Genomic DNA, 19865 nt, shown 5'->3' with positions numbered 1-19865 from the left:
TTAACCCTGTGCAAGGGGAGGGGAGATCCAAGGGTGTTTCTGCAGGGAACTTAAATCCAGACTGGTTTTGTGCAAGGCACCACCGCACTTAGGTCAAAGCTCCTGTGGTGCCAACCCCCCCTGACCTTTGAGAGAGTTCAGACGACATGCCCTAATTGCAGGAATTATTGCAATAGAAATATGCATTGTCTTGGAAATAGTGAATTTTACTCAGTCAGGACTTCATTGAAAGCAGARTGTGCAGAGCCTTTGCTGGGGTTGTATTCCACGAATCCCCAGGGAGCCAGTGGCATTAATCATGGAGTGAATGTTCTGCCCAAAGTGTCAGGACCTGGCCTTTAATGGCAAAAGCTCTGATTCTGTGTCTTCTGCAAGGAGAGGCAATTGACCTTTCTGTGTGAGATCCTAATCCTTCAGTGAATCCTTCAGCAATGGAGCCTTTCTGGCAGAGCCAGGCCCTGGCAGGTTGTAAAGGCATCAAAATGTCACTCCTGCCAACCTGGGGGTGCATCAGGTCATGGCCTTGGTGATTCCTTCCCAGTTTGTACTTCCAGTGAAATTCCTGAGAGCTGCTTTAGTTGGGTGACCTTGGAATGCAGTGATTCCAATTATTTTTCCTTAAATTCTATCTTTTCATGGCTTTTATCTTTGTCTGTGGGCATCTCCACTGGGCAGGGTGCTCCTACTTCTCCCTAGTCCTGGGCCAACTTCCYTGTGATTGTCCCAGCTGGAACAAAAGCACAGATTTACAGGTGGATTTGGAAGTTGGATTTTATGACCTTGGAGATTTTTTCCCAACTTTGAGGGTTTTTTTGATAATTTATAGAAATTCCTAGCAGATTAAATTATTTTCTTAGCACCAGTGAAAATCAGAAGCATCTCCATTGATGCTATTGATTTCCAKGATTTAATTCTTTTTCTGTTTGAAGCTAAAATCTCCTGTGGTTCTGAAAAAAAACCCAGTCCATTGGAGCAGTGTGTGAGAACAGATGATGTTTTAGCTTTTCCTGGGAAAAAACTCCTGGTTTCTGGTAATTAGAACCTTTAAACTACAGACCATTCTGCATTGTTAATGAATAGGAGACTGTCAGTCTCCACCTTTCCAATCTGTAATGTAAAAAAAACAACGAGAAAAATATAAATTAAAGCAGCCAGGAGCTGGCTGTGAGAGAACTTTGATGCTGGTGTCACCTGCTGGAGCAGTATCGAGGAGATTATTGATCAAAAATATCGAATACCACTGAGCCACAAAGAAATTGGAGGAGAACACACAGTATAAAGAAGGCTCCTTTAAAAAGCAGCTCCCTGGGAGATGTTAAAAGCAGCTCATGCACGTCAGTGCCGTGCAGTGGAAGGTTTTATAACTCTGTGTCACGCAGCAGTAAATCAGGAGTCTTGGGGGAACAGCTAAAGACGTGTAATTCTGTCAGGAAAAGTCAATATGTGTCCTTGACAAGCACTTTCTGCCTCCAGACAGGTGACTTTGGGATTTTGGGTGGTTTCAAAACAGCAGTTCCTGTGTGTCACATGAGTTCCCWGGGAGCCCAGCTCAAATTGTGTTTTTAACGTTCTAAATCTTCCAAGTCCCACGTTAGAATTCCTTCATTAGAATTTCTCACTTTTCCAAGGCTCTTATTTCCTTATTAGTGGTGTAGAGAGGCTTTGGACTGGATTCTGTCATGGGATTCTAGATCAAAATTCCATCTCTGTTCATTATCTGAACCTACTGATTCAGAAATGCTGAATAGGTGCTGCCTCAAATCTCTGTGTCCTCCACAACCCCAGATGAGATGGAAAATCTCCCTTCTGATAACTTTTTAAATTTAATTTTGGCAATTTTGTGGCACATCTCTAGCAAARAACTTCTGCCTGACCTAAGCTTTCWGTTTCTCCCTAGTGACTTAAAATGCCTTCAGATTTAAACCCWAATTGATCACTGATCATTCTTCAACTACAAACTTTCTCAGTATTTCTATTTTTAAACTTCTATTCATTTCAATTAAACTTCACTGACATAAAATACCATTTTCACATYGACATTTTTAGGCTTTGTTTCACTGCCACCACCACATCTGCTTTTAACTAAAATGGCTTTTTGCCCACTGTAATTTTTATTTCATGTTTTTARATTCATGGCTTCATGTACATATCCTTGTACAACTCTCATTTTTCCTTAATATCTCTCACTTTAACATTCCCAGACAGCAACTCTGACAATTGCTTTAAATTTGGGAAAATTATCCCTTGGACAGTTCCAAACATTTGTATCATTGCCTGGTGCCATGTTCTGTTCTCTCAGGGTAAATATTCCCACATTGTGCTCAGTGGGGCTTAGCCAGCAGCAGATTTCTAGACTTTTAGAGTTTTATATGTTTAGCTTTTTAAATGTTCATATTTTTAGGTTTTTGGATGTTTGAATTTTTAAATTTTTAGATTTTTAGATGTTTAGATTTTTAGAGTTTTAGATTTTTAAATTTTTAGATTTTTTGGTGAGCAATTAACTTGTCTTTTTGTTGGATGTCACTCTGGTGCTGAACTTCCTCTGKTAAGGTTTGAAGGAGGTTTTTTCTTGCTGTCTGCATGAGAAATCCAACCAGTGCTCTTCTCTGCTGTCTCAGAACATCCTGGATGGCTCTTTAAATCCAGACTGGAGACTTTGAATTGAATTTTCCTTTATGTTCATCCTTTCACAGCCTCAGCAGGTCCCAGAGAAATTCCTCCTGCTGTTTTTCAGGCAGGCTTGAACTGCACTTCACTCTCTGCCTGTTGTCCTTTGAGGCCCCGTGGTTCAGGATAATCCAGAGATGAAGCTTTCATGCATCCCCTTCTCTTTTTTCCATTCTTATCCAACTAATACCAGTTCTTTTTCTTTTATGCCATCCACCCCACAATTAGTGGGAGACAGGGATGTCATAATCTTTTAGTTAGTGACCCTAAGAATCAAGAGGTTACCTGTGTTCTACACCGTGTCACCTGAGATCTACATTTGTCATTCAACAACCAAAAAAAAAAAAGTCTTTTTCTGCAGTGTTCTCAATGTTTTATTACTCTCTGTGGGAGTTAAAACCCATTCAGTGCCTGACTTTTTCCTGGCAAACTTCTAATCCAGCAATAAAAGGACCCTTGGTTCCCCACCAGTCTAATCCTGGCTCTTAGATTCAAAAGAATAAATAAATTTATATATTTATATATCAAGATACAATCTTTATACTGCATTTTTATCATAGTGAAAAACAGCTTGCCATTTGGATTACCTTACAAGACCCAAGTGCCTACATTTTGCCTTCCTTTGCAGGATCTGATCAAAAATAAGAGATGATGTTTTTGTCTTCATTAAATTTGTTCTAAAAAAATCACGCAATAATGTGTTCAAATGAAATAGTATTGCTTGATTAAAGTAAGACTAATTGTGGGTGTAATTTTCATCAAATTAATTGAAAATAATGGGTGGGGGAAGGAGGAAAGGAAGAGAAATCTGTAACAGAATTAAGATTGAGCAGCAGCTCTGTCTAAACTAGAATCAGAGAGGAATTGAGACATCTTTGTAGTTAATGGGCTTTGAGTAGTTTCTACATTTCTCTTTCCAGAACCTGATTTCTCTTACCTGGATGCCCTGGCTCCCTATCAGCCCTTGGCAATGAAATGTGTTTACTGTCCCATTGACACGAGACTCAATTTTATTCAGGTGTCTAAATTACTCAAAGAAGTCCAGGTAATGAATTTTCTGTTGCCTTTCCTTACGTTTCTTCACAAAGCCAAAATAAATAAATGGATTGGGAGCAACTGTTACATTAAACAAGAATTGAGACAACACCCAGATCCTTTTTTCCAGAAAGGAGACAGAGCATTGAGCTCTGCTTCAGGAGAGGTTTAGGAAAAAAAAAGTTTTCACAGTATCTGCTGGTGCCCTTGATTCTTTGGAGCTTTAGTATATTTATTTAGAATTTTTTAATAAGAAACTTAACAAATAAAGTAATTATTTTTATTTTAAAGATTTTTTATGAGGTCTGAGTTTACACAACATGTTTTAGACAGAAGATTTTAACTGAGGTTAGAATTTTAGGTTTTAAGATAGTACAGGGCACGCTGACTTTTTATTGAGGATGTTTGGGTTTTTTGCTTGGCAGAATTCTTRAGTTAGTAAATTACACTGTAAGAATTATAAGTATGTAGGCTAAGGGTCAAAGGGTTTAAAAAGGTATAAAAGATATATAAAAGGTACATAAAAAGAGAAGGAAAAAAATTACTCAGGCATCAATGGTATCGAAATGTTGATTAAAGACAAAAATTCCAGGCGGATCTCTGCTGCACTCCACTCCTGCTCCTGGAGCAGTTTATCCCAGTGCTGATGGGAATTTTGTTTCAGTTTATCTGGCAACGATTTGGGAGAAAAAAGGGGAGAAAAAGCTATTTCATGTTTTTATTTTTTCTTTCCTTGTGTCAATTACGATATCAAAGTGCTGATTAAAGACACAAATTCCAGGCAGGTGTCTGCTGCACTCAGCTCCTGCTCCTGGAGCAGTTTATCCCGGTGCTGACGGGAATTTGCTTCCAGTTTATCTGGCAAGGACTTGGGAGAAGAAGCGATTTAATTTTTTCTGGTTTTCTCTCATTTTGGCAACTGTGACATCAAAGTTATGGTGAAAGTCACAAATTCCGAGCTGGTGTCTGGTACACACAACTCCTGCTCCTGAAGAGCTTTATCCCGGTGCTGTTGGAAATTTGCTTCCAGTTTATCTGGAAAGGATTTGGGAGAAAAAGGGGGGGAAAGCTATTTCATATTTTTATTTTTTCTCCCCTTGTGACAATTACAATATCGAAGTGATGATTAAAGACACAAATTCCAGGCAGGTGTCTGCTGCACTCAGCTCCTGCTCCTGGAGCAGTTTATCCCAGTGCTGAGGGGGATTTGCGTCCTGTTTATCTGGCAAGGATTTGGGAGAAAAAGCTGTTCAATTTTTTTTTGTTTTTCTCTCCTTGTGGCAGCTGTGACATCAAAGTGATGATTAAAGACGCAAATTCCAGGTGTGTCCTGGACGCTGCTACAATGCTGCACACAACTCCTGCTCCTGGAGCAGTTTATCCCGGTGCTGTTGGGAATTTGCTTCCAGTTTATCTGGCAACGATTTGGGAGAAAAAGGGGAGAAAAAGCTATTTCATATTTTTATTTTTTCTCCCCTTGTGACAATTACAATATCGAAGTGATGATTAAAGACACAAATTCCGAGCTGGTTTCTGCTGCACTCATCTCCTACTCCTTGGGCAGTTTATCCCAGTGCTGATGGGAATTCTTGGTGCTGTTTTGCAGCCYCTGCACGTGGTGTGCCCCGAGCAGTACACACAGCCTCCTCCCACGCAGTCACACCGCACAGACCTGATGATCGACTGCCAGCCCCCGGCCATGTCCTATCGCCGCGCCGAGGTGCTCACGCTGCCCTACAAACGCCGCTACGAGAAGATCGAGATCATGCCCGACGTGAGTCTCACATTCCAGCTCAGCAGCCTCTGGAAAGTCATGGGATCACGGAGTTGGTGTGGTTGGGAAAGGTGTTTGAGGTCATTGGGTTGTGCTGTCAGTCAGAGCCACCACTGTGCTCGGCACTAAGAGTCGCTTCTGGGGATGGGGACTCTTCCACTTCCCTTTTCATGAAAAATTGTTCCCAATATCCACCCTAAACCTCCTCTGGTGCTACTTGAGGCCCTTTGCTCTGCCCCCTCTTGTCAGGGAGTTGTGCAGAGCCACAAGGTCCCCCCCCGAGCCTCCTTTTCTCCAGGCTGAGCCCCTTTCCCAGCTCCCTTAACTGCTTCTGGTGCTCCAGCCCATTCTCCAGCTCCATTTCCTTCCCTGGACATGCTCCAGCCCCTCAATCTTCCTCTTGTCATGAGGGACCCAGAACTACCCCCAAGAGTGCAAGTGCAGCCTCAGAAGTAAAAAATTTGGTCTAAAGACATTTGAAGCCTTTGACCAAAGATACCTTGTGGCTGGGATTCACTGCTGACTCTGATTATGTAAGGCACGTTTTGTCAAATGGAGAGCTCAGAAAGAAGCATTTGTGAGTGATAATTTCACTCGAAAAACTAATGGGAATTGAAAAAAAAAACACTGGCTGGAGTAGAGAGCTGTTCAGCCTGAAGAAGAGACCTGAGAGCTCCTTCCAGTGACTAAAGGAACTCCAGGAGAGCTGGAGAGTGACTGGGGACAAGGGATGGAGGGACAGGACACAGGGAATGGCTTCAAACTGAGAGGGCAGGGATGGATGGGATATTGGGAAGGAATTGTTCCCTGGGAGGGTGGGGAGAGAAGCTGTGGCTGCCCCTGGATCCCTGGMAGTGTCCAAGGCCAGGCTGGATGGGGCTTGGAGCACCCTGGGACAGTGGGAATCCCATGGCAAGGGACACTGGGGCACTGGATGAGCTTTGATGTCCCTTCCAACACAAACCATTCCATGATTCTGTGATTGTGAGCGAGCAAAAATTGTGTTCAGGTGAATCATGCTTTGCAAGAAAATCCCATCCCACAGTACAAACAAAGAACTCTGCCATGAGTGAGGCAACCAGGCAGCTCCAGTGTAAACATGAGGAAATTGAAGCACAGCAGTTTCAATTATTGCTCCATACCCTGGAAAGGATCCAAAGAATCTRGGAGTTTGGAGCCAGGAGTTTTCTTTTTCCTTCCCTAATKGTACCTGCTGTTAGAAATACCCTTTCCATAGAGGATCAGTTTTCAATCATGGTAAAAAAGCAGTGAAAAGGYTCATTTTTATTCCAACCATTTCCAGAAATGGTTAATTCCTACAGGCTGCAGGAGTCCAGCAGGTTAATGGATTGCTTGTAGCCATCTGAAATGTGGATTGCTTATCCCCACAAGATCTATTAATGATTTATTAACCCCACAAATCAAATCCAAATGTACCCATTTTACAAAGGGTGACCCATATTCTCACAGGCACGAGCTTAAAATATTTTTTTGCCAATCCATTCAGCAAAAACGTGTCCTTGGATCAAAGGTGACGGTGGCTTTTTGCAAGCAGGYATTGCTGCCCTTTGGAAACTGGAACATTGAGTGACTTTTTACTGGACTGTAGAGGGAGAAAGCATCCTTTTGTTGAGCCAGAAAAGCAGAACTGGGGGCYCACAAAACAAATCCCTCAGTCAGCCCACACCACCCATATTCACCATTTCACATCAGTTGTGTGAGAAGCCTGCCCAGCCCGCTGCTTGGAGACAACGAGAGGGGTTTAATGAGAAAATATGCTTGGCTGCAGCTCCACTTGGCATGTATATTTAATTGTTTGGGAAATTTGCATCTTTATTGGATCCCATTAAACCTAAGAGTGGTGAAACGTGGCTTCCACTCCCCAGCATGGAACAAATCCTGAGTTCAGAGTGCAGGGAACCATCCTGTGCCTCACCTGTGATTTAGATCCTGCTGAGCTTTTGGGTTTTCTCCAAACTCTGAGGGTGGAACTGAGCCTTTGTGTGAGAGTCTGTCCCTTGTGTCAGCCTCAGAAGGGACTGGATTCCAGCTCTCCCTGAATTTCCTGAAACTGCTGGGAAGGGAGGATGCCCTGTCAGGAGCGTGGCATTCACCAGCCTGGGAATGAGARCTGGTTTCTATTGCATTCCCTTGARCTTGGAGARTTCCAGCAGAAACCTGGAATATTGACAGAAATGTTTTTGTTTTTTTCCCCCTAACAAATAACATCCAATTATATTCACACAGGAGCTCTAATTTCAAAGCTGTCCATGCTCAGGCAGGAGAAACTCGTGGATTTCCACATCCAGGGGATTCTTCAGGCTGATTTTTCAGCCTGAGAAGGCTCTGGAATGGCCTGATTGTGGCCTTTCAGTACATGAAGGGGGAATACAGGAGAGCTGGAGAGGGACTGGGGACAAGGGATGGAGGGGCAGGATACAGGGAATGGCTTCAAACTGTCAGAGGGCAGGGATGGATGGGATATTGGGAAGGAATTGTTTCCTGGGAGGGTGGGGAGGGGCTGGGATGGAATTCCCAGAGAAGCTGTGGCTGCCCCTGGATCCCTGGAAATGTCCAAAGCCAGACTGGACAGTTTTTGGAGCACCCTGGGATAGTAGAAGGTGTCAGGGTTGGAACTGGATGAGATTTAGGGTTCCTCCCCAGCCCAAACCATTCTGGGATTTCCCTGGTTCCAAAGCTGCTCTTCACAACTTGTTGCAAAAGCTGCTGGCTCTGCAGGGATGCTCCTGAAAAGGCTCAGGGCTGTTCATGGGATGCCATTCCCCAGCTCCAAAATATGCAAATCATCCTCAAAAAAAAAGGATCTTGCTCCTTCTTTTTATGGGAACTGTATGGTCCTGGTACAAACTGGATGCATCTTCCCCTTCTGCTGAGTGGGTTGTGCAAGACAGATTTCAGACGTGATGGATGGGGCTCCCTGGTGTGGGAGGATTTGCTGCTTAATGTTCCCTTTTCAGCAGTTTAGGGTTTCTGAATTTAGGAATTTCTGTAGTGCAGGGAAAGGGCATTTGTTTGAGATGGGCTCCCACCAGCCCTGGGGTTCTGTGAAGGTCCAAGTGACAATTGAAAAGGGTGTTTTGATAGCTCCTAGAAACATTGCAATGGTTTGTTACCTGTCAAAACTGAAAATGGGATGCTGAAATTCACCCTGGAAAAACCAGTAATTGCCAGATCTGCTGCAGGGATGGGGTTTGTGTGTGAAGCACAGCTGAAAGAATCCTAAAAGGAAGAATGGCTGTTGCAATGGAGTCYTGATCAGGGCCCTCTCCTGACATCCCCACCCCATTTCCCAGCTCAAAGTTCTGCCTGGATCCTTTCAGCTTTTCAAAACTGAAGATGGGCTCAGCTTGGCTTCAGAATGATGGTAGAATGAAATTCCCTTGCCAAAACTTGCAGCCATTTAGATCCCAGCCTGTCAGACTAATGAAAATTTATTTTTTCTACTGGACCTTGTCTACATTTCAATCACTTCACCCAGGAGCAAMGGCAGGTCAGGCAGGCCTGTTGTATGATAATGAGATTTACACTCACAGCAGCCTTTGTTTGGAGAGAGGTTTGAACAGTCCCAAGGCATCGGGCTGGAATGGCTCTCCCAGGGATGGTGAAAACCTTCACACTTTAAATAATTTGTTCTTCTCAGCCTCTCCCTTTTGCTTTAAAAAATAATAATAATGTGATAATAATAAAAAAAAGACTGCTTCCTGGAAATTGGTTAGGCATTGTCTGCTCGCAGGAGAAAGATGGGGAAATGGAAAACACCTTCTGGAGCAAACAGATAACATTAACCAGCAGTGTCTGGGCAAATAAAGTGCCTCCAGTTTAATTACAGCTGAACAGGATTGCTGGGTGCCAGCAGCAGGCACTGTACTGAGGGCTCTGTGCTTTTAAAATTCTCTATTTGTGAGTTCTTCAGGACACAGCCCAGGTGGGAGAGTGTCAGTGTGCAAGGCACAACCTGGCACAATGTGAAATTAAAGAAACTGCTGCAGAGAATTAGGAAAACAGCCATTATAATTTTGGAGCTTTCGTTTTGACTTCTTTTCCAWGCTTTTATCTCACCTCTCCAACTTCTTTCCATGTTTCAGGGACTGGGGAGTTTTGAATTCTGTTCTTCTTCCCACCCTCAGCTTATTCTGGTGACCCCACATTATCCAATCTCTGACCTCTGTGTTCCTTTTTCCCTGACTGCTCCCCTTTGGTTTCATTTGCCTCACAAAAATAAATAAAATCCAACCTGTTTTCTGCTGCTGCTCATCCTGAGCTCCCAGCTCTCTGCAGGATTTTCTGGAGTCTCTCACAGTCTGCCCTCACCTTTTGACATTCCACCAAACTGCTATTTCCCAGCTTTTGCCAACACAAAGCCAGAACCAGTGCTGATAAATCCTGATTTACATCATCAAGATCAGTGCTATTAACTTTGATTTTCTCCTTAAAAATGCCTCCAGCCTCACTCTGGTGTCTCTTTTCTCCTGACCATTCAGCCTCAGAGAATTCTCCCCCCTCCTTTTTTTTTTTTCTTTTTGTGGGCTTGGAATGCATTCTCCTTCATTTCCTTTGCCTTTTTTCGTTGCTGTACCTTTTCTGTGGTTGCTCTTACCCACAGGTTGTCCTATTTAGTGAGATGGAGCTCAGATCTGCTTTTCTGCTCCCAGCCTGCCTTTGCCTGCCTACATTAATGTCTAGGTTTGTTTTTCCTTTCATTTTTGATGGCTGGCTGTAAGACAACGCTTTTTTAGCCAGGCACTCAGCTCTCTCTTCCCAGTCAGCTTCAACAACAACATCACATCCCAACTTGACATTCTGACCCATAAAATGGTTACTATATTTTGAATATTTTGATTTATGCCATTTTTATATCTTTCAAATGACTCATCTCTTGCATCTGCAAGCTTTAATGCCTCTACTTTGAAGAGATTTCATGTCCTTGCTTCCCCTACCTGTCATTTTTCATTCAAATCCSATTCTAATTTCTGCTTCTGCTGGTTCTGTTTTCCACCATCCTTTTGTAAGTTCCTCAAACAACTGTTCCCTGCCTGCTCCCAGGCTCCTGGGGAAGAGCTTCATTAAACAGCCATCAATCTACTTTGTTACACTCCTTAAATACCTCCTTCAAGTATTCTTTTTTTTTTTTTTTGGCACAGGATTGACAAAAAGCCAGGTTGGAGTTAGTACTGAGTGGYTGGAGTTGGTTCTGTTGCTTGGGATCCCACCCAGGATTATTCCCTGGTGTCTTTCTGGTTTGGTTTCCAGGTTTTGGGGATGAAGTTCCTCCTGCTTATCTGGAGCCCATGGAACATGGAAAAACAGAGATTTAATTCATTGCTCAAAACTGCAGATTACACCTCTCTTCTTTTATTTCTCCACTGKGTGTTGGCTCTGTGGAAGCCCAAAGCCAAGATCTGGGCATTTGCAAAAAATAATAACAAAACCTGAAGTATTTATGRCATGATTCTTTATCCAGTGAAGTTAATGAGATAAAAATCTGCTTTAAAATCTGTTCCAGAGAGAGCTGTGAGAGACCCCCAGTGACTGACAGCTCTGTTAAGTTGGGGTTAACTCAGCAATGGAATCATCCTGTTAAAACCCTTGGATTGTGTCAAAAGTCAGGCTGAAACCCTGCCAAGACATGGCTCAGATCACCCACTAACAATTCCACATATTCCCTTCATTCTGGAATGTTCYCTGGTGGAAAATCTTTGTTCCTTTCAGTCTCATTAGCAAAATTCCCCAATTCCCATTCTGCCTCATTCCAGGTGCCTGCTGGTTGTGAATCCACATTTCAGTTCCCCTTCACTCTGTGTGTTTGACCCCGCTTTTTTTTGGTCCCTCTGAAGGATCTGAGAGTTGCAGAATTCCTGCTCTTGGCCCCTGGTTTAGCAGGGGATGTAAAACAGAGTGAAAACTGAATCTGAAAACTGTTGGAGGCTCCTCCTGACTGCACAACAGAGCTCCTGGTACTTCAAAAATGAATTGAATAATAACTGAATTAGTTAAAAAATGGAGAAGAGGAGGCAGGGAAGGTAGGAGGTGAGGGAAATTGTCCTTTTCTCCTGACATCACCATCCRAATTTAAGTGACACAGCAAAGACCRTGGATTTAGTTCTGTTTACAAAACTGCCTCTACACATCCTTCCTGCTCTTGAAAGGTTTGCACAGCCTTTAAGTCATTTTTCCCTCTTAAAGGGGCACTGGGAAGATGCTTTTCTGCACCCACAATCTGGATTTGATGTGTGTGAGGAGCAGGGGTGGAGGACAAGGCAGGTTCTCCATTCAGGTTTTTATAAAAACCTCTGCCTGTGTGATCCCCAGGGCCTGGTGGGCTCCAAAGACAGATTTGCCATTTCAGGCAAATCTGAAAATCTTGGGGCTTCTCTCATAATTGGGAGGGGATCTTTTTCTGTCACGTGCAAATTCCATCCAGTTCAGGGGCTGGGATCTGGATGGGGATTTCTCCATACCCAGAAAGTTCCAAGGCTGTTTTCCATCATTTCCACCTAGAAATGGAARTGCCCTCAGGGGTTCCATGGCCAGAACCCAACTGCAGTTACCAACAGTGTTTATAATGTTCCTTCAAAAATTCTAAAGCTTCAAATTGCAGCGACTTTTGCCCCTGCTGTTCCCAGTAGATGCTGCAAAACCCCCACTGTCTCTGATGGCCAGAAACATCCTCATTTCCAGCCTACACATATCCACTGCTGGCCTGCACACATTTATTCTTAACATCATGTTTTAGCATAAATACATTTTCCCTTTTGTTGGTATTTTCCCTGTGGTGTTTATGTAGAATAATCAAATTCTCCCTTTGGCTTTCTTTTTTTCTTGCCAGGCTAAACAAGCCAAGATATTTCTTTTCCTCTCACAAGACAGCTCCTCCTGCCCTAATCTWGCCTTCAGAATCTCTACTTGAACTGAAATTACCCACAATTTACAAGTAGTTCAGATGAAATTTTGCCAGGCCCCATAGAAGAGTGAGAACTCATCTCAGAGATAATTACCTGATATTTTCTGGGGTTGCTTTTAGCTTTTTCATGGCCATGTCACATTTGTGACTCTCCTGGGATGGGCTAACAAACCTGAACCCTTCACCTCTGTCCTTTCCAGCAGCTGCCAGCCCACAGCAGAAATTCTCTGCATTAGCCTTGTCCCTGGCCTTCATTTTTTKAATTTCATCTTGGTTTTCTCACTCCAATTCTTGAAGTCTTTGAGTTTTTCCTCTCTCATAGCGTGGTCCTTCTTTCTGTTAAAAGTGCCCTAAAAACTTCAGTGGGACCTTCTGAATGCTGTTCCTCCTCGTTCTGTCCTGAGGTCATTAATTAATTGATGAATTAAAACTCAAGGCTGACCYTTCAGGAATTGCCTGGGAATCTCCTTCCTTTAACCAGTGCTTTCCCCACCTCAGGACTGCCAGAGAAATCCACAGTTTGGGATTTCCCAAATCCCCAATCTGTTTTTCTGGTTTGATCCCACCTCTAATGCAGAGATCCCACATTTATGCAGTTTGAAAATCTGAAAAACATATTTAATGATGTAAAAATCTAGCTGGGTCCCTTTGTAAATATACATGTTGTAATCTAATGTGAACATCAGTGATTTCAGATCCTAAATCAGTGATTTCAGATCCYAAATCAGTGATTTCAGATCCTGAAAGTTGAGGGGATTTTAATTGCTGTGCTCCTGCTTGTTTTTCACAGCCAGCTCACCTCGCTCAGCCTAAACTTTGCCTTTTCCTGATGGTCCACAGCCTCCCTGCACCCTCTCTGGTGTGATCCAGACATGAAGAGGGAAAAKGGAGGAGTTTGGAGAGGTGTCCCAAAACTCTAGGAAGAATTCACTGCAGTTTGGATGTTAAATTAATGTTGTACATCCTCTACAGAATCCTCCACAGGACCAACACCACATGTGCTAGAATCTGGTCCTGCCCTGATTTTTTTCACTGATTATTCAGCCTCATTTTGCTTTTACTGTGGAGTTTCAGGTCCCTAAAAGTTGCTCAGCTCCTCATAGCCAACAAGAGGATTTTTGGCTGGGAAGTGTTGTCCCCACTGAAGTCTCTGCTAAAAGAGTGACTTAACCCACGTTCATCTTTATCCAGTGTTTGTGCTCACAGGGTGTGTGTCAAATCCCATTTCGTGGTGGGAAATGCAATCCTACAGGAAGGACTTAATGGTAAAAATATCTTTACTCTGGTTTAGCATGGGTGGACAGCTCTGAGCACAGGAGGAGAACATCCCAAGCTCAGAACTGAAATACACAGCACACACACACCCCCAAATTTATCCTGAGGCACTCCAAGTGCTCATCCATGGGCAGGGGGCTGATGAATGTGGTGTTGGATCTCTGTGGCCGTGTCTTGGTGCCTTTGCTGGTGCCAGCATGTGACACCGAGCTCGGGATARTGACTGGAAGGAAGCCTCGTTTATTCTGCATGGCAGGGGGCTTTTCAATCTCACTCACAAAGRCACAACAAGAGCCAGCAACTGCAACTTGGACAAATTCAACCTTGAAATGAGACACGGCTTCCTGGCTGCCAGGAGAATTAAAGTTTGAATTGGCTTGTGAGAGGAAAACCGTGGAGTTGCCATAGCTTGGAGTTCAGACAAGACTTGCTGCCTCTGAAAAGGGTTTCTTTAATGCAGCATTTTGGAGGAGTTCTGTGATTTGTGTGTGCAGGAGGTCAGTTGAAAGGAGGGGAGCGCTGCTGTCTGGCCTTGGTGGGTGAATTACTGGATGTGATTAAATGACCTTTTTGGTTTGGGTCACTGAGTTTCTATAATAAAAGGATTGGCTGCCACATGGAGAGGGCTGTGAGCYGGGCAGGAAATAAAAATGAATCTGTCCTGCTGTCTGTTTGACTGTAAATAACCCAAGTGTTGCTATTTAGCCTATTTAAAACCTGCAGAAATGTTAATAGTGAAATATTTCGGTGGTGGGACAAGACTTTGATTCCAAACAACTCCCTGTTCTTTAAGGATCTTTCTCTTTACAGGATTTGTCATTTTGCTCTTCATTAGAGCCCRTTTTGTATTGATCCTCCTTGGGAAGGTGGTGGGGATGGAAARTGCCTTTGACCATTGGGAAGGCAGCAGGACTCACTGCTGTTTTTAGGTCCCAGGAGAAATCCCAAGCAATGATTATCGTTATATTTTCATTCTCTTTGCCTTCAACAACCAACCKTGAAGGCTGAATTCAAACTGCCTGCTTTAAAGATCTTGAACAGAGTCCCAGAGTAACTGAGCTGAATTCTCCATCAGATTTGGATTTCTAGGATTCATCCAGTCTGAATGCGGGCAGAATTTAAATTTAGGGATTTTTAATGCAGCCCCTGCTTAATTCCAAGGAGCTGCTCTCAAAATGYTCCTGCAGCTTTAATAGAGGCAGGTGAGATTGTCAGAAGTTACTAAAAGTAGCTGAACTTTGCCATCCTCAAAGCCAACAGAAAAACCCTCTCAGTGCTTCGATGGCAAAAGGATTGGGCATCCTGGCACCTCAAACTCCCTTGGAGGGAAAAGGGGATCATTTTTTCCATTCATGAGCACTGTTTTTGCATCAAGATTCCTTTGGAAAAGTGGCTGGAAGAGGTGYTTCCCAGCTGGCCAATTCCCACTGCTCCCAGCAGGTGCAGCTCTGCCCACTCAGGCACTGCCAGCAGTGTTGGATCCAAACTCCAAGCCAAGACTAAATTTTGTGTCTTTCAGGGAAGAGTTACATAAAAGGCACTGGAAAGGGTTTTGTGCAGCATTGTTGGAATAATTTCAAACTAACCAACAGTGGGTTGATTGAAAACATTGGGGTTTTAAGGACAAAACTCTTTTTATTCCGGATATTCTGCAGTCAGGAACTGAAATGAAACTCATTTTGATTTTTCATTGTCCACCAGCATAACAAACATAAAAAGGCTGGATTAGACCGTGAGTTTTACCAACTGAAATCATTAATGAAGCAATTGTCTTTTTGCACAAGGGTTCTTGAGTTTTACCAACTAAAATTGTTAATGAAGCAATTTTCTTTTTGCACAAGGGTTCTCTGTGATTGTGATGTTTTTTGAGACCAGGCCTGGTTCGTGCTGCTCTGCTCAGTGTGAAATCCATAATTTTGGGAGCTGGAAGGTGGCTGGGCAGGTCCGAGGAGCTCTCAGTCCATCAGTGGCTGTGTTTTTACAGTTCATTAGTCCATGTTTAAAAATACCACRCTGCCAGTTTATCTCACAGCTGGGTTCTCAGCTCTTCATGCACATTCTGAGCTAATTTCTCGCTGAACAAAACCTCCTTTTCCTTCAGCTTGCAGATTCCCTCGTGCCCTTGGAGATCAAGCCCGGTATTTCCTTGGCAACAGTTTCCGCCGTGCTGCATACTAARGACAACAAGCACGTTCTGCAGGTACAGTCTGATGGGGAAGGGAGAAAATCCCTYTATTGGGGTTTTTCCTGCTATCCAGGACCCCAAGAMCCCCCCTGACAGCTCCTTCYCACCAGAGCAGGGCCCTTGGCAGAGGCTTTGACCTGGTGAGTGAGGAACGACACCCGGAGCAGGGATGCAAATCAATCTCTCTGCCTCTTCTCCTTGGCCGTGTGCCCGGCTGAGATAAAAGGGAAGTGAGATAATTCCTGAGGAGAGGCTACAAATCATCCTGCTGTCTGCCATGCTCAGGAACAGCATCAGTCAACCTCTCAGGACCGAGGGTTAGAGGGGAGGGACAGCCTGGGACATCAGACTCGGGAATGGAGCATCTGCTGCAGTTTCCCTGCTCTCCARGAGGATCTCAGTGCTCTGCAGGAGGAGGTGATGTTCAGAAACCTCCCCTGGGCCCCTCTCTGAGCTCCACGAGCCTGCAGGGACTCACAGAACAGCCCTTCCCACGCCAGGCAGCAGAGCTGGGCAGGGCCCAGGATCCTTGGGATGAGAGCCCAGGCTGGAAATGCCAGGGACAAGAATTTGGGCACAGATTTGTGTCAGTGCACAGCAGACAGACTGCCCTCCTCTTTCCCAGCTGGTTCCCTGGAAACATTGAAGTGTTGCAATGGAATTGGTCTGAGGCTGCTGCTGTTCTCTCTCTCTCTCTTCTCCACTCCAATTCCTGCTGCCAAATAAACTCAGACCTGGGCTTAAAACTCCAGGGTGCTCATAAACAGCTGGAGCAAAGCCACGTTCTCATTCCCTGAGTGRTTCCTTGCTCTGAATTTGCTCATTTCCCACCCTGCTGCATCCTTTAGAGTGGATTTTTTTTCTTCTCCTCCATCAGCTCCCTCCCAAACCTCCCCAAGCTCCTGCCAGCAAGAAGAGGAAGCGGGTGAGTGATGATGTGCCCGAGTGCAAATCTCTGAAGCCGTTGCTGAGTGGCTCCATCCCCGTGGACCAGTTTGTGCAGACTCTGGAAAAGGTGAGGAGTGTTGGGTGGCAGGTGGGATTGCAGCAGGTTCCTGCACATCTCAGATGTGTTGTTTTGGTAGCACAGAGAGGGGAAATCATTTTAGAGTAGCTTGAGATGGGGAAAGGCCATGGAGTTCCCAAAGTTCCCACTTCTCTTGAGTGTAGAGAGAATTGTTCCTGTGGCACCATGTCCTGCTAAAGGGGCKTCACATCAGTCATCTCCTGATTCCCATGGAAGCAGAGTTTTGGGGTGAGTGATTTCCTCACAGAATTCAGCAGCTGAGAGGGCCTCAAAAGCATTTAAATTTCCCTAAGATTTGTGAGAAGGTGACTGAGTGAAGAACAGGTCCTGGAAATTCCTCCGCTGGTGGAGGAGCTTCCTGGGAAGCTGCACAGATTTGGTTGCTRCTMTGTGGAGTCTTGTTCTCAGTACTTRTTTCTCYRGGATTTCATSGAGAAAATGAGCTGGGAAAAGGRCAGGATTGCAGCCTTGCAGTGCCCAAAGGGGCTCCAGGAAAGCTGGAGAGGAATTTGGGACAAGGGATGGAGGGACAGGACACAGGGAATGGCTTCAAACTGCCAGAGGGCAGGGATCGATGGGATATTGGGAAGGAATTGTTCCCTGGGAGGGTGGGGAGGGGCTGGGATGGAATTCCCAGAGAAGCTGTGGCTGCCCCTGATCCCTGGGAGTTTCCAAGGCCAGGTTTGATGGGTTTGGAGCACCCTGGGACAGTGGGAGGTGTCCCTGCCATGGCAGGGCTGGGATGGGCTGATTTTTAAGCTCCCTTCCCACCCAAACCATTCCATGATTCCATGAAATTCCCCCTCGCCCCTGTGCCCTTCTCCCTCCTCTCTCCCTGTTTTCCTGAGCTCTGGTAATTCCTCCTCTCTCCCCCCAAACCCAGCACGGTTTCAGCGATGTGAAGGTGGAGGACACGGCCAAGGGCCACATCGTGCTGCTGCAGGAGGCTGAGACKCTGATCCAGCTGGAGGAGGACTCCACTCACATCATCTGTGACAAYGACGAAACCCTCAGGGTCAAACTGCGTGACCTGGTGCTCAAATTCCTGCAGAAATTTTAGCTCCTGGACGTCAGGAGGCTCTGCAAGGACAGAGCCTGGAGCAGGAGAGCTTGGAGCTCTCCAAGGACAGAGAATTCTGGGATTCAGAGACCACAAATCACCTTCGTGGAGGAGCAAGGGAGTATTTTTCATATCCATCTATTTTTTAAATTTCATTTTAAACCTTTTTTGGAATACTTGGGTGAGATACCTGTTACGTAAAATTGGGAGTTGGGAATCTTACAGGAGATGGGAACTTCAGAGTAAATAACTGGAGAGTTTATTTACAGCATCGTGGCAAACTGCTGCTCCTCTGAGTCCCTCAGCAGTGTCTGCCCAGTCCTTCACCTGACAAAACTCTGCAGGAGTATTCAAACAATGGCATTTTCCCTCCCACTGCTTCTCCCCAGTCCCCAGATCCCATTCCCTGCCCCTCCTCCATCTGTGTCTCTCACTGGCACGAGGAGGAGGAGAGAGCTGGTGAGGCAAAGATTGTACAAACAAAAACAGAATAAGAGAGTCTGGTGGGCATGGAGAATAGTGGGAAGAGCCTGGCCATTCCCTGCTGAAGCAGAGGCACTTTGGAAAAGCTTTATCCATTGGGAATTCAAGGTTTATTGATGCTGCAGCCTCCCCTGGCACACCCAGACCTGTCCGTGGAGCTCCAGAGCTGTTCGTGGAGCTCCAAAGCTGTCTGTGGAGCTCCAAAGCTGTCCGTGGAGCTCCAAAGCTGTTCGTGGAGCTCCAAAGCTGTCCGTGGAGCTCCAAAGCTGGTTCCTCCTGGGTTCCTCCAGCAGCAGCAGAGGAATCGCCTCAGGAAGACTCTTAAGGAAGTCCATAAAGTAGGAAAACCCCTAATGCTCATAAAAATCCTTTTGAGATTTAAGTGCCTCTTGTTTCTACCTTCMAAAAACTTGTCCTTGCAGCTCCCCATCCCAAATCCTGGACGAAATTGAGTCGTTTATCCAAAGCCATCTGTGCTGCAGACCCGGGGAGGCTTTTCCCTCCCCAAATCACGTATTTGGGACCTAACCTTAGTGAGAAAGATTGCTTTTAAAAGCAGCCTGTTTCTCAGATTTACTGCTGTTCATTTTTATTAGGTTGTTTTGTATTTATTTGGTGTTCAAAAATAAAAAGCAGAGTGAGACTGCCCAGGAGGGAGCACATCCCATGGTTTGTAAAAGCCTCTCCATGCCCATCCCACATCCTCATCCCAACACCTTTGGGAAATAAAGCTCCAGTTCATCCCTTTGGGGAGATGGAGGCAGTGGGAGCAGCTCTGGAATGAAATCTCTGCCACTGCAGTGTCCAAACCCCATTTTGGTTCCCGTTGAGGATTTCTGTGGGATTGGGTGTGCAGATCCCATCCACACCTTTAGTGTGAGGAATGGTGTCATCAATGGGATCAAAACTTGGGCCAGTGGGATTCACTCCCCATCAGGGTTTGTTGCTTTGGCATAATTTAAAAACAGCAAAAGAACTGAGCATAGTCCACCTTTTTGAGCTCCAAAGGGATTATTCCTAACCCACAGGAGCCATGGGATAAACTCGTCTTCGTGCTGGTTCCCCCAGCTCCAGCACTGATCCCACTGCTCCAGCACCTTCCTTTTCACATTCCAAAGGCTTTCCCACCTTCCTCAGGGGAGAAATTAAAAATTAAAAGCTTTTACGTTTTTCTTCCTGACATTTTGAGCAGGAAAATTTCTTCTTGTTCCATCAGTCCATCCAGCAGGTGAGAGTGGATTGTTTTGTTATGTTCAGGTTGTGCCTGCTGGAAAAACAAACATGCTGGGAGGGGAATTCTTTCATGAGGAATCCTAATTAAACTCAGAAAAGGAGTGCCTGTTCCTTCTGCCCAGAGCAAGAAAAACAAACAGCATTTCTTTGGGCTGGCTCAGTCCTGCAGAGGGAACTGTGGCAGCCCCGGGAGCTGCCAGGGGA

The 19865-nt window shown here is 44.9% G+C and overlaps 1 protein-coding gene across 1 annotated transcript in view; it reads left to right on the top strand.

The window, feature by feature from the left end:
• The window catches only part of INTS9 (integrator complex subunit 9), a 61648-nt gene extending 41804 nt beyond the window's left edge, over positions 1 to 19844 (top strand). Inside the window, exons 13-17 of the mRNA XM_057385060.1 lie at positions 3588 to 3712; positions 5309 to 5476; positions 15775 to 15873; positions 16736 to 16873; positions 17769 to 19844. Coding sequence (XP_057241043.1) covers positions 3588 to 3712; positions 5309 to 5476; positions 15775 to 15873; positions 16736 to 16873; positions 17769 to 17945 — 707 coding nt within the window. The 3' untranslated portion in view covers positions 17946 to 19844. The remainder of the gene's footprint in view (positions 1 to 3587; positions 3713 to 5308; positions 5477 to 15774; positions 15874 to 16735; positions 16874 to 17768) is intronic.
• The last annotated feature ends 21 nt before the right edge of the window (positions 19845 to 19865 follow it).

The sequence above is a fragment of the Malurus melanocephalus genome, unplaced genomic scaffold (assembly GCF_030028575.1).
Source record: "Malurus melanocephalus ecotype Western Australia unplaced genomic scaffold, MMel_1.1 scaffold_772, whole genome shotgun sequence".
Lineage (NCBI taxonomy): Eukaryota > Metazoa > Chordata > Aves > Passeriformes > Maluridae > Malurus > Malurus melanocephalus.
This window is presented reverse-complemented; position numbering and strand designations above follow the sequence as displayed.